We start from the raw sequence: 17,144 nt of genomic DNA, 5'->3' as shown, positions 1-17,144 counted from the left end.
GAGAATTATTAAACAGTGGAAAGATATAAAGAAGAAATGTTTGCTTGAAAAGATTTGCGCACTATTTAGATCAATATTCAAATTCATCCAATTTACAGTTCCTTTTTTTTTTCATTATATTCGACTCCTTTTAATTTTTTTCTTGAATATCCTCACAGAATCATGTTTTAAGACGTGATAGAAACGATTTCAAATAAATTGTCAGGTTTGGAGATAAAATTAAGAAGTGTACAGATTATTATTGTTATTCTGGTGATGTAATTTGCCCTTTTAAAGCTTGTGTTCTATTAAAAACTATACAAAAGAGATGTTCACTTGTGAGTTCAGACTTGGAGAACCACTTAGTAATTTTGCATTTGGTAAATTCTTTAAGTGAAATATTTCCTCCATAATATTGGGGTCAGATGTATTTATGATTTTTAAGACTCCTTGGATAGAAAAAGAAACTTCTCTCGAGGTTTCCATCCAAAGTACTCCGAGTGTATTGGATAACAATAGGCACAAAGTTCACACAAGTCCAGTTTGTACTTATTTTAAGAACTTATTTTATTTGTCGCGATGCAAACATGAGATTGAACATTAACATTTTCAAAAATTAGTTGAAGGTTCTTTCTTTCTTTCTTTCTTTCTTTCTTTCTTTCTTTCTTTCTTTCTTTCTTTCTTTCTTTCCATGCATCATTAGCCTGCTGAATCGTCCTGTGTTTCCTTTTCTCCTTGAAACCACTCCCTTAAGCTGTTGAAGCTCTGAGCTGAAACGATGTACTTCTAGACACACCTTCAAAAAAAAAAAAAAAAACCCAAAGGATGAGGAGTCGAGTTGTCACGAAGGCAGCGTGCCTTTTGGGCACTTCTGCGCTCCTGATTTACGCGCTGGATTATTTTGTCATCTTCCTCAGAAATCCGTCTTCAAACCTTTTCCCCAGTCTGGGGAGAGAAGCTGAACACACCATCCTGGACAAACTGGACGGAATCGAGCGGCAGATTGATCGAATCGGTGAGTTTGTACATTAGAAATGTAACCGCATGGATATTTAGTGAGGGTTGTTGAATAATTACGTGCATAATCAAGTATTGAATACATGTCATTATTAGTAAGTTTATTTTCTTCTTGTAACTGTATTTAATGTACCTGTGCCAGGTACATAAGTGTGCCAGCTGGTACATAAGTGTGTGCCAGGTACGTTGGTGTGCGCCAGGTGTGCCATGTATCCGACCTGTCGTTCAGTATGTCGCACGTGCTCTCAGGTTCAGATTACCGTGTTGTAATCTTCAGTACTGCTTCACCAACAAAAATAAAAAATAATGTGTTTTTTTCGGAGACGAATTGAAGTCGTAAACAGACTCATTCATGATATCTCCGAGTTACATAAAAGCTTGTACTTTATACTTGGACTCAGAAGGTCACATTGCTGTGATTGAGACATTAGAATTGCACCTGTTAGTTTGATCACTACGACACATTAGGCACATTATTATTATAGTGATTCATGGAAAGTGATTTAAACAGTGAATTTGACTTCTCATTTCATTAGTTATTGTCTATGTATAATTCTCTTTTGCATGTATATTACATATATATATATATCACAAAGTAAAGTTGTATAAAAAAAATTTGCAGCAGAAACATTGCAGATATTTTGAAATCTGATTACAAAATGAATAGATCAGATATATGACCATTTCGATACTGCACCTAACTGTCCAACAACTTAATCAAATCATGAGGATGATCACACTGAAAAAATGTAATCTGTAAGTGTGCCATTGAGATTTAAGAGAAAATGTATCTACTGTAAAATGTAATCTACTGTTTAGCTTTAGGTATTTGTGGGATGTGGTAGACTAGTGGTTAAGGTGTTGGACTAATAATCGGAAGGTCATGAGTTCAAATCCCAGGTCCCCCAAGCTGCCACTAATGTGCCCCTGAGCAAGGCCCTTAACCCTCAGTTGCATAAGTTGAACTAAAAAGTCACTCTGGATAAGGGTGTCTGCTAATTTTCTGCTAATTTAATTAAATTAAGTTGATTCCCTCACATAACAACATGTCCATCCTAAGCTCTGAGATCTCCTTAGATGACTGCTTTCCCTCTGACATGGTTCCTGTGCAGGTTCCTGTCCTGTGCCGCTTCTCAAAATGATCAGTCCCTCTGTGCAGGAGTTGCTGGTGTAAATAAAGAAGGCTAAACCCCTCCTATCTTTAAAAACCATCAAGCCGAAGTTTTATTTTTGGGACCCACATCAGAAAAAAATTATGTTTATTAAATGACTTGGTTAAAACAAAACAAAACAAAAAAGCACAATAGCACCACCAACAGGGTTAAGAAAATCAGTTCTGTTATAAATAATTTTTTGGGGGAGAAAAAAAAGATGATCTACAAAAACATTCATTTTTCAGAAATGTGACCTCATCTCATACAACAATTTTTTTTCCTGTTTAAAATAGCTGTGCTCTACCCTTCAGTGAGTAACAGGGTTGAATTATTATTAGCACAGAATTATTATTAGCACAGAAAAAACAAAATACAAAATTTCATTTGAACTAGTATCTACATGATACTAATGGAATAAGGACATAATGGAAGGACTTAATGGTAATTTTATAATGGAACCTTTGTTTAAATTCATATGCCACGTTCCAGCTTTAGGCAACAGGGTTATACTTTCAGAGTGACCTTGTCAGGTTCCTCTCAAGGTTTCTTCCTCTTCCATCTAAGGAAGTTCTTCCTCACTACAGTCACCTTAGGTTTGTTCGTTAGGGATAAATACAAACACATTTAAATATAAGTCTAATATTAATCTTGAACCTTTTGTGCTATATCTCTTATATTCTGTAAAGCTGATTTGAGATGATGTACATTGTTAAAACTGCTATACAAATAAAATGTTATTGAATTGTTTTAAATGGTGTATTATAGAATATTGTAGAGAATGTATGGAACCCTTATTTCTTGGAAACCAAGAACTCTTTAAAAAGCATTGTAGGTGTGAGCAAGATGTTCTGTGATGTTTAGGGGAGACTGGGGTTGGTTATATCAGTACAACATCTTTTAGACTGATTTTACTCATTTTCTTGGTAAAGCTACAATTAAGCAAAGCTTCCTGTGCTGTTTTCCTCAGCTAAATCGTTGGAGCTGGGAATTCAGAAAAGCTCGCAATCAGGGGAAAAGCATCTGGGAGTGGAGGAGGAGAAGAAAAAGAAGAAGCGAGTGTTCAAGAAGTTGTTCCCAAACTCTGAGCTGTTCAGCAAGTGGGGTGAGGATCTATCCGAGGAGGAACAGAGGCAAGCCGAGCACTTATTTCAGCTTTATGGCTACAATGTGTTTCTCAGTGACAGGCTTCCTCTGAACAGGACGCTACCAGACACCCGAGACTCCAGGTGAATCATCCATCATGCTTATATTTATATTTTTGCCACATTACACTGGTAGCTACACAGCTTGTGACATGAACTCGTTATATTATATATCTTTAGGACCAAAGAATGTGTTCTTAATTTATATTAACAACATTAAATACCAGAAAGAAGCCAACTTAACCCTTTTTACCAGAATACTGAAGTTCCATGATGCCAGAGACAAAGAGTTCATAAAAATATACAAATATATACATATATAGTATAATATAGAGCTGATTTACTGATACAAGTTACAGCAAGCTACTTAACTGATTTATTTTTTATAATTTTCAAATGCACACAATCTGCACACATATGCGCTTTATGTACTAATGTACTGCCACCAATCCATATTCAGACATTTTTTTTATATTTTCGAATATATGTTTTCCTTTTGCTTGTATAGATAATTCTATTTTTATTTTTCTAGTAACTATTTTTATTAACAATTTATTATTTGCATTTCACTCCATACTGTGTCATACTGTGAATTTTAATTACATGGGCTAACTAATGCATATTAATGAGCAGTGGGAGGAGTCTGTAGATGTTCTAAATGTACAGGCGTGATATTTAGAGCTGAAAATATTAGACTGAGATTCTGAAGAGCGGTGCGATGAACAAATCTTTTATACTTATAAATGAAAATATAAGAATAGCACATTATAGGTTTTAAGTAATTTATTTAAATGCTTTCGTTTTTTATTGTCACCCTGTGTGTGTCTGTCTGCAGAGCTAGTCCAAGGTCATTCCATTAGAACTGCTTAACACAACCTCCTTCAAGTGCCACTTTATACACTTTACACACTCCATACACTATTTACACACCATACTTCACCTGGACATTCTAAGGACATTTTAACTCTGGACTTGCATAGCACAGTGCCACTTTATACACTATTTACACACCATACTGCACCTTTAAAGACAATCTTTAAAAACCATACACATTTATATCCAGTATATATGTATATTTATGTATATGTATATACATTATTTCTTCATATTCTCCGTATATTTCATATTTTTATATAGTTTATACTTTCTTATTATTTTATTCTAATTTTATTTTTTGCTTTTTTATACTTTTTTAAAAATATTTTTTATTCTTATACCGGACAGTTGCATAAAGCATTTCACTGCATATCGTACCCTGTATGTATGTGTATGTGACAAATAAAATTTGATTTGATTTGATTTAAATCTAATTAACATGAAGCGTGCCCTAAAAAGTAAGGGTAAGCACAAGAAATGGCACACGTGCAAAAGGACAAAATGGACGTGTATTTCATTCATTAATTTTCGGTGAGAACTTCAAACTTGGGTGCAAGGTGGGAGAATTCATGCCAGTCAAAGGAACCACACACACACACACACACACACACACACACACACACACACACACACACACACACACACACACACACACACACACACACACACACACACACACACACATGTTTGTATCTAGGGCCAATTTACTATAGTCTGAAATGCACTGACCTGAGTTAAGCATACGCTCTTAAAAATAAAGGTGGATGTGGGAGCTTAGTGTTTAAGGTCCTCAATCCTCAACTGAATGAAATGAGATAAAAATGTAGGTCGCTCTGGATAAGAACGTCTGTCAAATGCTGTAAATGTTGTACATTCTGATACGCTTTGGGAGATGCGGTAGCCTTGTGGTTACGGTGTTGGATCACCATGCGAAAGTGGGAAGGTTGCCAGTTTGAATCCCTACCAAGCTGCCACTTTTGGGGCCCCTGAGCAAGGCCCTTAACTCTCAGTTGTATAAAAAAATTAGATAAAGTGTAAGTCGCTCTGGATAAGGATGTCTGCCAAATGCCATAAACGTAAAGGTGTCATGAAGAACCAAATCAGAGTATTCGCTCTGATGCCACAGACAAGCATTTTTCATTCTATAAAAAAAAATTCAGTAAATGGTTCTTAACTAAAAGATCCACTTTATTCTACATTTGTGCAATTAAAAGAGTGTAAGAGTGTTTAGTGGAACAGTACAGAGTGGTACAGTGTTGCTGCCTTACAGGACCGGAGTAGGATCATGTCCCATCCTGAGCTCGGGATACAGTCTCTGGAGTTTCTCCTGTTGTCTGTATGGGGTTCCTCTGGGTTCTCCTGTTTCCTCTCACCTGCCCCAAAAACATACAGTTTTCTAATTAGTTCATTAGAATTAGAAAGAAAATTCTTTTCTTTTCATTCTATTTTATTCTTATGTGACAGATAATTGAACAAGCATTTCACTCTGTCTTACAGTGTACAGTTGCGTTGGAGATTTGTAGGGTCCAATTTTAACACTTAACAATTAAATGCTGATTGAATGAATTAAAAACTCAACAAACCTGCTAACCATCACATTTCTGATAGGTGTTCGACAAAGGTGTATCCGGAGCAGCTCCCGTCCCTCAGCGTGGTTCTCATCTACTTGAATGAGGCACTTTCTGTTATCAAGAGAGCCATACACAGCATTATTGAGAGAACACCTGCTCACCTGCTCAAGGAAATCATACTGGTGGACGATTACAGCACTAACGGTTTGTGCACGAACAGTGGCGTGCAAAAAAATTCATTATTAGCATTAATACAAATGTTCCTTATCACTTTAATAATAACATCCTCGTCCTCGTCGCTTTAGTTTTCTCTCTTTGGTCAAGTTTAGGTGTCAGCGTTTCTTACATTTACAACCCCTGGTAAAAAATATGGAATCCAATACAATTCAATTTTCTATTCAATTTATTTGTAAGAAGTGTATAAACATAGACAAATTGTAAAGTTTTAAATGAAGTTACTATCTATCTCCAACATTTATTTATAACGAACAAGCCTGAGGTGACGGTGGTGAGGAAAAACTCTCTGAGATGATATGAGGAAGAAACCTTGAGAGAAACCAGACTCTCAGAAGTGAACCTCATCCTCGTTTGGGTGACAACGGACAGGGAATGATGTCAATGTAAATAATCTCCTTTCTATAACAGTTTACTGTATAGTCCAGTGGAATTTAGCAACCAAGAGCTCCATAGGAACTAACAGGTCAGCGTCATTTCTGAGGTCATTACAGACTTAACACTAATTCCTTCCTGTTGAAGCCTTCAAATGTTCACTGTTGAAGACCCAGGCACAAATCTGATCGATGCAATGGCACTTAAAGGATGTTCACCCAGCTTTTTACCTTATAGCAAAGAAACAATTCACAAAATGTAAAACATACAGTGTATAAAAAAAATCCCAATTTTTACTTACGTTTATACTCTTCATCAGCTCTGTGAAAAGCTAAAATATCTTTAACATTTCCTGTGGTGGGGATGTTGTAGCCTAGGCGTTAAGATGTCGGACTGCCATTCAGAAGGTTGTGAGTTTGAATCACATGTCCACCAGGCTGCCACTGCTGGGCTCCTGAGCAAAGCCCTTAACCCCTTAATTGCTCAGTTGTATAAAGAATGAAATAAAAATGGAAGTCGCTATGGATAAGGGCAAAATGTTAAATGCTGGAAATGTAGCTGCTTAATTTCTGCTGAGCCTGAACTCTGACGGCTCACCGCTTGTGAAAATAAACAGTTGAAATCTCTTTTACTTTAATTAGGACAAAATGAAACTGCCATATTTTCAGTCACTATAATCTGTGATCAGTCGTCTGATGTTAAAGAAACAAATTCGATTATGTGAATTCAGGGATGCAAACTTGAACTGTTTGCTGTAATGAAGTCAAGTCAAGTCAAGTCAAGTCAAGAAGCTTTTATTGTCATTTTAACCATATATAGCTGTAGCAGTACACAGTGAAATGAGACAGTGTTTCTCCAGGATCAGGGTGCTACATAAAACAAAGACAGGGCTAAGGACTTAGTAAGTAGTCTTAGCCACATAAAGTGCAACTGTGCAACCTGATGCAAACAGTGCATTACAAGACAAACAAGACAGTGCATGACAAAAGACAGTGCAGTTACAAAGTTATAAGTTGCTGTAATGTTCTGTCTCAGGTGTAAATATAAACACTCTAGATATCATGTGTTGGAGATATTTTATATCTCAGTACACTTTTCATACCCAAATGTCTTTTTTTCAAAGTGTGTTAAATTCACAACAGTTTCAACACTGATCAAGTCAAGTCAAGTCAAGTCACTTTTATTGTCACATCACCACAGCACATGTGCCTTGGTGAGTGAAAATCTTGGGAGAGTGCTCCATAAATTGCAGAAACAATTTACATACAGGTGAAATTATGAAACAATTTACATACAAATGAAAATATGCAAGTGTGAGAATGTGCAAATGTGCAATATGCTCATACATAGTCAATACTATTAGACATACATACTTTCATAGACTCATGGAAATCCAGTAAATCCAAGTAAACGGGGGAGATTGTTTGAGAAGTAGTCGCTGGCTTCACTGTGATTTCGAATTGCAAGCGGAATAGCATTGTACTAACGAGTCCTAATGATCTTGACAGGGTGCTGTCTGTTTTTAAAATCCTTGTAGATGATCTGAAGGAAAATCTCAGCAAATTTATTGACCAGGTTCATCAACAAAGGCCTGGATTACTTAAGAAAGTGAGCCATAAACAGAGACTAGGTCTGGCACAAGCTCGTATTTCAGGATGGAAAGCAGCCGTCGGCGACGTAGTGGCCATTCTGGATGCCCACATTGAGGTGCATAAGCAATGGTAAAAACTTTACACGAATTCCTCTGAATAATTATTTTCATCACCATGGATTAAACCACTTTTTAAACCACTTGAGGCTGTAAGGTTATGGGAAAATAATCAGATATGACATGAGCTATGAAGCAGTTGCACTGTCTTGCCCCTTGAGGTTGATTGTTTTCCTTTAACACTATGTCCTGAAGTGTTTTATTCCTCTTTTACCACATGCCAGAGATTATATTAAAGTGCAACATGCCATATTTTTATTCACAATTTTGAATGAAAACACTTTTCTCTCTGTGAACTGAGTGATGTAATGTATTTGTGATGTATTTGCCTTAAATATATTTCGTAAATATCATATCAGGGCTCGGTTGTCACTCCCTGTGTAATAATAAACATACAGAGTCATGTTTTATTTAGAACAATCAATCTACTATATAATTGTAGTATAAAAGGTCACGAAGGAAGTAAATTGATTCATTTAAGTTCCCTTCTGTTTCAGGGCAGAACCGCTGCTGGCCAGAATCAAAGCAGATCGAACGGTGTTGCTGTCTCCGGTGTTTGACCGGGTGGAATTCGACACGCTTGAAGTGACTTTGTACTCTCCATCCGCTCATGCCTTCGACTGGCAGATGTGGTGCATGTACGAGTCCTTCAGGCCAGACTGGTATTCCCTTAATGATCCGTCTGCCCCTGGGAAGTGAGTGACACCTATTTCATTCCATACAAATTGCAATAATATAGGACAATAATGAACAAGTGAAGTTGGGGATTATTTTCTTATAACAGCACACCATCATGTGGTTTTATTCCTCTTACACCGCAGCAATTTGCCAATGATTACAATATTTTATTTGTTAACTTTTTTCCCAAAGGCCAAAAATTGTTGTTGTTGTGTTTTTTTTAATGCAATAGATAAGGAAAAAGTGCTATTTGAAGTCTTTCCTGAATAAGTAGGTCTTCAAGCCTCCGCTTGAAAATAGCCAATGACTCAGCTGTCCGGACCTCTAGGGCAGGGGTGTCAAACTCTGGCCCACGGGCCGAATTTGGCCCGCGGTGTAATTATATTTGGCCCGCGAGATCATATCAAATGTGCATTACAGCTGGCTAGCCGCATGCTCCGCTAATACTACAAATTTACATTTACATTTACAGCATTTGGCATCCCAGAATGCCTTGCCACTGTATTGACGCGTAGTCACGAACAGCAAGCGCCCCTCATTCTCTGTTGACAGTCGTTAACAACCATGTTACAGTCACATCGGGCAAGTTAATTCCACCCTCCACAAAAATGGACAAACGAAAGATGGACAATAGGAGCTTTCAAGACAGGTGGGAGGCAGATTATCTGTTCATGAATATAAAGGACAGACCTGTTTGTCTTGTGTGCTAACGGAGCTAACATGTCTGTAACAAAAGAATATAACATAAGAAGACACTATGAAACGAAACATTATGAGAAGAATAAGGACCTGGACGTAAAGCAGAAGCTCCAGAAGGCGGAGGAGATGAAAAAAAAGTCTGGTTTCCCGGCAGACTATGTTCATGAAAGCAAAATCAAAAAGTGAAGCTGCTGTAAAGTCTAGCGTTATTGTGGCAGCATAGATTGCAAAATCTGCCCTTTAATGAGGGAGACTGTCAAAAAGTGTATGGTCAAAGTTTGCTAAATGAACACTACTGATGTATCTTTTATTTCAAATTTAATTTCTTATGTGTTTGTAATATCAAGCTCTGGTTGTTCCAAATCCTGTGTTTAAGCAAAACTAAAGTTTGTTTCCATATGAAAAAGGTTGAACATTTCATATCAGTTAATTGCAATTAATTTCTCAATAAATATTCAGTTTTGCCTGTGACTTTATCTCAGTTTTATATTTTGGCCCACTGTGAATTTGAGTTTGACACCTCCTGCTCTAGGGTAAGTTCATTCCACCACCTTGGTGCCAGAACAGAGAAGAGTCTTGTAGTATACTTGCCTCTTACCCTGAGAGATGGTGGAACCAGTCGAGCAGTGCTGTAGATGGGAGGTTGCGGGGTGCAGTGCGAGGCATGATGAGGGCTTTGAGGTAAGAGGGAGCTGGTCCATTTTTGGCTTTGTAGGCCAGCATCAGTGTTTTGAATCTGATGCGTGCAGCTACCGGAAGCCAGTGGAGGGATCGCAGCAGCGGGGTGGTATGCGAGAACTTTGGCAGCTTGAAAACAAGCCGGGCAGATGCATTTTGGATCATTTGCAGAGGACGGATTGCGTTCATAGGTAGACCTGCCAGCAGTGCATTGCAGTAATCCAGTCTAGAAATGACAAGAGACTGAACAAGTACCTGAGCAGTCTGTGTGGACAAAAATGACCAAATTCTTCTAATGTTGTAGAGAAGAAACCGACATGAGTGAGTCACATTAGCAACATGAGAGGAAAAGGACAGTTGATTGTCCATGGTTACACCAAGGTTATGAGCTGTGACTGAAGGGGAGATCAGATCGTTGTGAAAGGATATAGCAAGATCATGAGCTGGGGATGAATCACCTGGGATGAACTGCAGTTCAGTTTTGCTAGGATTGAGCTTTAACTGATGAGCATTCATCCATGATGAAATTTCTGCCAGACATGCTGAGATCTGATCAGAAGCTGTGGCATCTGAGAGTGGGAAAGAGTGGGAAATAAGAGTGGGAAATAAGTTGTGTGTCATCAGCATAGCAGTGGTAAGAGAACCCATGTGAGGAAATAACTTCACCAAGAGAGTGAGTATACAGGGAGAAAAGAAGAGGACCAAGTACTGAGCCCTGCGGGACACCAGTGGAGAGTCTGATGAGAGGCAGATGTCACTCAGATGCTGTGTGTACATGTTTCCTATTGGCAGGAGTCCTTCTATCATGGGAATCCTTGTGGTTGATCGAAACTTCTTGGGAGAAATCGGAGGATTGGATGAAGGAATGGAAATCTACGGAGGCGAGAACGTCGAGCTCGGAATACGAGTAAGTTGTAAGTAGTAAAGGTTTGCTACTGTAGCCATTGAAACATACTTAAAGTATTGTTCTGTCTTTTTTTTGTTTTATAAACAAGGTTTGGCTGTGTGGAGGAAGCATCGAAATCATCCCTTGCTCAAAGATTGCTCATATAGAGAGAGCACACAAGCCTTACGCAAGAGATCTGGGTGAGCCCATGCGAAGGAACGCACTCAGGGTGGCTGAAATCTGGATGGATGAATATAAAAGAAACGTTATTATAAGCTGGAATATTCCTCTGAAGGTTGGTTGAGTATCTACTCGGTCTATTTGGTTGCTGAAAAAAACATTATGTTGGGAATGTATCGAGTTGAATTCTTTTCTCAAGTGCGGCTTTGGTGTTAAAGGTGTCATTAGTGAATGAAAGATATATGAGAGGGCATGAACTCAGCTATAGCTTTGTTAGAGAGAATCAGAAAATGACTGCCAAAATGTGAGGGATAATTCATGACGAGAAGTCAAAAACAGGAGCAGGAAACCAAGGCTTAAAAAAAAAACCAGCTGTATATTTTACAGTAATATACTGACAACAGGGTTACCAGTAAAGTACTGTAATATCTTACATATTATAAAACAACACATAATCCAGAACATTTGCTTGTTTGATTGTTGCTTTTTTAAATCAAAGTATCTAAGAATTGATGAAGGATACTTCTTGCTCATCTACGGTAATATAGCAGTCTTGGGTTTATGTAGCTTAGTGGTTAAGGGGTTGGACAACTGATTGGAAGGTAGTGAGCTTCGCTACTGTTCGCTACTGTTCGGACGCTTTTACTTGCGCTCTGTGCTTTGCGCTTTTGCTTTTTCACTTTTATCTTTTGATTTAACTACCAGCAGTTCAGCACAGTGCTCTAACTAAACAATTGGGCACTCACACTAAAACTACAAATTCCTGGAACTATATTGACATTTGGAATATTCAACAAATTGGGGAATTTGTCATAGCGGCCTACCAGTCTGCTATTGCCGGCAGTTTACAATCCTAAATCAGGACAACACAGCTGCCCACACTCAAACAGAAGAGAAAATGCCTTCTTTTGGATCTCAATCCACCTGCTGCTCAAACTGCCACAGACTTCTACAAAAGATTGCAGTTCTCGAAACAAAGTTACTTGTGGTGCTGCTGACCCTGCCAGAACATACATCAGAGCTTCATCGTGGTCCCTCTCAACATAAAGCTGGTGAGTCCTGTGAACCTAATGCTTCTAAACAGGTCATATGCCTCTTTTCCACCGGAAAGAACCGGGTGCTGGTTCAGAGCTAGCACTAGTGCTGGTTCAAAGTTGGTTCCACTGGCAAACCTTCTAAGAACCGGTTTGCCTTTCCACCGGCTAGAGAGCCATCACAGCGCTAAGTGTGACGTCACTGTATACGTGTCACGTGTCCCAGCAATGTTAGTGCAGCAGCGGCAAACACAAATACATCAACAATGGCGGATGTTGCTTTATTGTTAATGCTCATGGCTTTGCGAACCTACATTGGCATCCAAACGCGGCGAATAAAACGTGTATGTGCAGCTCCATGTAATCTGTATAAACGGAGGTTGTAATCGATAAAGTACATTACATTATTTTAGCGTTAACACAGAAAAAAATTTAGCCTTAGCATGTAGCTACCTACTATCATGTGTGCTGATAATGTATCATATCGCGGTAAAGTAAAAGTGTATTAAACATTAGTATACTTAAGGTACATTATCAAATGCGCTAACAGTAGCCCCGCCCCCAGCTCCTGATGCAAGTCTTCTTAAGTCTAGACCAGAAACGTTTTGGTGCTACTTAAGAACCACTTTTCCTGGTTCGGAGCCAGTGCTTTGGCGGTCGAAACAGAAAGTACTGGTTCTAAATTAGGCTCTGGCTCTGAACCAGCACTCGAACTGCCTCGGTGGAAAAGGGGAAATAGTGAGCTCAGAGAAACTTAAAGTAATTGAGGACACAAACCGATGGCATAAACAGGGTGCGAGAAACAAAGGTGCTGCATTAGCATCATCTACCCCAGATATGGGTCCAACTCGAGTAGCTAATATTGGTATTCCCCCACCCCCCGTGCGGCTTGAAAATAGATATGAAGCACTAGTGAGTTTGGGCGAAGAATCCCCAAATGTAAATGGACACAGATCTCATCAGCCAGTAGCTAACGGAGCTAACAGACGCTCAATATCATACAGGCAGCGGCACTCCACTCAGACAGCAGCCAAGCCAAGCACGCTGATAGTGGGTGACTCTATTATCAGAAACATTGGAAGCAAGGCTACCCGTACATACTGTTTTCCTCGGGCAACGGTTTCTGATGTTAACAAGGAACTTTGCAACATTCTGATGAAACATAAGTCTCTCAGTCGGATTGTCATACATGTGGGAAAGAATGATATTTGGAAAGAGCAGTCTGAGCTCCTCAAGAGGGATTTCAATGAACTTTTTTAAACACTTGCAAGACTGAAAGTTCAAGCATTCATCAGTAGACCTCTCCCAGCCAGAGGAACAAATTTGTTTTACTTGGTCCTTTATTTATTTGTTGTTCTACTAAGTTTAAATTCATGGCTGCAAAAAACCTGCACCATGAGAGGACTGAATTACATTGACAATTTTAATATCTTCTGGAGTCAAAGGCAACTTTTTAACAGAGATGGTATCCACCCAAACAAACTAGGTGCTAGGTTGTTTAAAGACAATATCTTTTTCTTCCTTCATCATTCATCAGCTGAGTGTGCCAGTCCACTCCTGAATGGCCTACAGTAAATTACCACAGGATTTCATACCAACACCTGGATGGACATTCAGTTGACAAGGATAAAACTCCGCAGCCACAACAATTACTGTTCACAGACACAGCTCAGGCTGAGCCCTGCCCACAGAACTCACTGCAGCTGGATGGTGAATCAACACCCAAGGACGTTTCTGTGGATAACAACCAGGAAAAACAAGATAGCACATCCAAGCCTCCAGGAACACCAGAATCACAGCTGATGTCATCACACTCTCTCTCCCTCTCTTCAACATCACCACTTCTGTGCTTTTCAGAGAAAATGGAGAAACTGGTATCTGCTGGAACTAAGCTTTCCCACTCTATTGCTGCGAATCCCCAAATACCAACCAAGAAACGGCGGGCTCCACAACCACCAAAGCCTCCGGGCCCAACCTGCCCTCCCCCTCCATCTGAGAGGGCACTCCGACCTCTGCCTCAACATCAGGGATCACACCAGCTCTCATCTGCAAACAGCACTGGTAACTGATATGTGTTGGGTCCGCGCTATGACAGCAGTAACAATCAGAAATGTTTTCAGAACAAGCGGGAGCCCAATGTCCCTTTAGCTTTCCCTATCTCTGTCCTGATATGTGATAGAAAAACGAAGGCCCTCTCCAGCAGCACGACAACTCTATCTAATCTACTGCCTTTAAGACGTCATTCTGAGATGGATACAGGGCCAAAACCAGTTACTGTTAAATTAGCACTTCTGAACATCCGTTCATTAAAGAACAAATCATTTTTAGTTAATGATCTTATCACCACTAACAACCTGGACTTAATGTTTCTAAATGAAACCTGGTTAGATGACAGCATGCAGCGCTACAGTCCACAATGAATCAGCCCCACCCCACTTTACTTTTATAAGTGTCTGTAGAGCTGTTAGAAGAGGTGGAGGAATAGCTGCTTTATTCAAAGATTGCCTTTCAATGCAAGCAAGTATTACTTGGTGATTACCAGTCTTTTGAATATTTGTGTATTGCTCTAAAAGGTACACCACGCATGCTGTTTACAATTATTTATAGGCCTCCCAAATACACCCCAACCTTTGTTGATGAATTCACAGAACTTTTATCAACAATCTCCTCTGAATTTGATTATCTTGTTATTGCTGGAGATTTCAACATTCATATAGACAATGCAGAAAACAATCCTGCAATTGAACTGTTAAATGTTTTAAACACTTTTGATGTGACCCAGCACGTGCAAGGTCCTACACACAATAGGGGACACACTCGTGATCTGCTCATCAGCAAGGGTCTAAACATTCCATCCACTGTTATCAAGGATGAAGCGCTATCTGACCTTTTCTGTGTTTACTCTGATTTATTGATCTGTCCTGCCACTGATGCTAGATCTAAAAAAAGGTTCATAAATGAAGACACCAGTGAGGTATTTATGAATGCTATATCAATGTTGCCAAACATATCAGCAGACCCTGTTGATGTTCTCCTTGAAAATTTTAACTTAAAAGTTAAAGATGTTATTGATGGTATAGCTCCAGTAAAGATCAGGATGATCACTGGCAGACGTAAAACACCTTGAAGAAACACAACAGCGGTACAGAGCAATTAAAAGAACATGCAGAAAAGCTGAACATATGTGGTGGAAAACAAAACTTGAAGTACATTATAGCATCTATAAGGACAGTCTTCGTGCTTTCAATGTAGAACTAGGCACAGCTAGACAGATCTTCTTCTCAAACATTATAAACAACAACATAAACAACACTCGCACTCTTTTTGCTACTGTAGAGACACTAACAAATCCCCCAAATCAAGTTCCTAGTGAAATGCTCTCTGACAACAAATGCAATGAGTTTGCAACCTTTTTCTCTGAGAAAATCAGTAATATCAGAATGGCAATCAATACGGCCTCACTTTTCCAGAGTCCCTAAAAACGGCAGTTGTTAAGCCTCTCCTAAAAAAGAGTAACCTAGACAAAACCATACTTAGCAACTACAGACCAGTCTCAAATCTTCCTTTTATAGGCAAGATCATTGAAAAGGTTGTTTTCAATCAGCTGAACAAATTCTTAAACTCAATTGGCTATCTGGACAATTTTCAATCTGGTTTCCGCCAGCATCATAGCACAGAGACAGTGCTCATAAAGATAATAAATGATATTCGCTTAAACTCTGATTCAGGTAAAATATCAGTGCTGGTGCTACTAGGTCTTAGTGCTGCCTTTGACACTGACTCTCTATGTAAGTACATTGATGAAATTAACAGTTGGATGCGTCAAAACTTCCTCCAGTTAAACAAAGACAAAACCAAAGTCATTGTATTCGGAAATAAAGATGAAACTCTCAAGGTTAACACACACCTTGACTCTGTGTAATTTTAGAGTCTGACCTTAATTTCAGTAGTCATGTGAAAGCGATAAGCAAATCAGCTTACTACCATCTAAGGAAATATAGCCAGAATTAGATGTTTTGTCTCAAGACAGGACTTAGAGAAACTTGTTCATGCTTTCATCACCAGCAGGGTGGATTATTGCAGTGCACTCCTTACTGGGATCCCCAAAAAGACCATTAGACAGCTGCAGCTCATACAGAACGCTGCTGCCAGAATTCTGACCAGAACCAAAAAATCTGAGCACATCACTCCAGTCCTCAGGTCCTTACACTGGCTTCCAGTTACATTTAGAATAGATTTTAAAGTATTGTTACTGGTTTATAAATCACTTCATGGCTTAGAACCGAAATACATTACAGATATGCTAATTGAATATAAACCAAGCAGACTACTCAGATCATTAGGATCAGGTCAGTTAGTCCACCTATAGCTGGAATCAGCTTCCAGAAGAGATCAGATGTGCTTCAACAGTAGACACTTTTAAATCAAGATTAAAAACACATCCGTTTAACTCTGCATTTACTGAATGAGTGCTGTGCTGCTTCACACCGACTGCACTTTTTATCCAAATCACTTTTACTCCAGTTTTATTCTTTTTAACATATTTTAAACTGTTTTTATTAAAATCACATTTATTTTCTTAATTGTTATTTGTTTTTGTTATGATTTTATCGTGTGTTTCTTATTTTTCATATAGTTTTTTTCTCTTTTAGAAACTGTTTTCTAATTTCTATGTAAAGCACTTTGAATGACCTCTGTGTATGAAATGTGCTATACAAATAAACTTGCCTTGCCTTGCCTTGCCTTGCCTTGCCATGTCCAACAAGCTGTCACCTCTCTGCACCTGCGTAAGACCCTTAACCCACCATTGCTCAGGTATATAAAATGTAAGATGCTTTGGATAAGGGCATCTGCCAAATGGCATAAATATAAACTCAAAGGTTTAACCACTGAGCCAGTGAAACTACATCAAGCAACTCACCCTGGTTCAGTG

General features: G+C 38.8%; 1 protein-coding gene and 1 long non-coding RNA gene across 2 annotated transcripts in view; one reads left to right on the top strand and one right to left on the bottom strand.

The window, feature by feature from the left end:
• Window positions 1-759: 759 nt before the first annotated feature.
• Window positions 760-17,144, top strand: part of LOC113636000 (probable polypeptide N-acetylgalactosaminyltransferase 8) — a 22,152-nt gene continuing 5,767 nt past the window's right edge. The window contains exons 1-7 of the mRNA XM_047802233.1: window positions 760-994; window positions 3,118-3,376; window positions 5,777-5,943; window positions 7,886-8,069; window positions 8,554-8,751; window positions 10,904-11,018; window positions 11,107-11,292. Coding sequence (XP_047658189.1) covers window positions 805-994; window positions 3,118-3,376; window positions 5,777-5,943; window positions 7,886-8,069; window positions 8,554-8,751; window positions 10,904-11,018; window positions 11,107-11,292 — 1,299 coding nt within the window. The 5' untranslated portion in view covers window positions 760-804. The remainder of the gene's footprint in view (window positions 995-3,117; window positions 3,377-5,776; window positions 5,944-7,885; window positions 8,070-8,553; window positions 8,752-10,903; window positions 11,019-11,106; window positions 11,293-17,144) is intronic.
• The window catches only part of LOC113635765, a 23,238-nt gene continuing 10,930 nt past the window's right edge, over window positions 4,837-17,144 (bottom strand). The window contains exons 7-8 of the long non-coding RNA XR_007138270.1: window positions 5,752-5,850; window positions 4,837-5,541 (exon numbers count right to left, since the gene is read on the bottom strand). This is a non-coding gene — a long non-coding RNA (uncharacterized LOC113635765). The remainder of the gene's footprint in view (window positions 5,542-5,751; window positions 5,851-17,144) is intronic.

This window comes from Tachysurus fulvidraco, chromosome 17 (genome assembly GCF_022655615.1).
Source record: "Tachysurus fulvidraco isolate hzauxx_2018 chromosome 17, HZAU_PFXX_2.0, whole genome shotgun sequence".
NCBI lineage: Eukaryota > Metazoa > Chordata > Actinopteri > Siluriformes > Bagridae > Tachysurus > Tachysurus fulvidraco.
The sequence above is the reverse complement of the archived record's forward strand: the minus strand, read 5'-3'. Positions and strand labels throughout refer to the sequence as shown.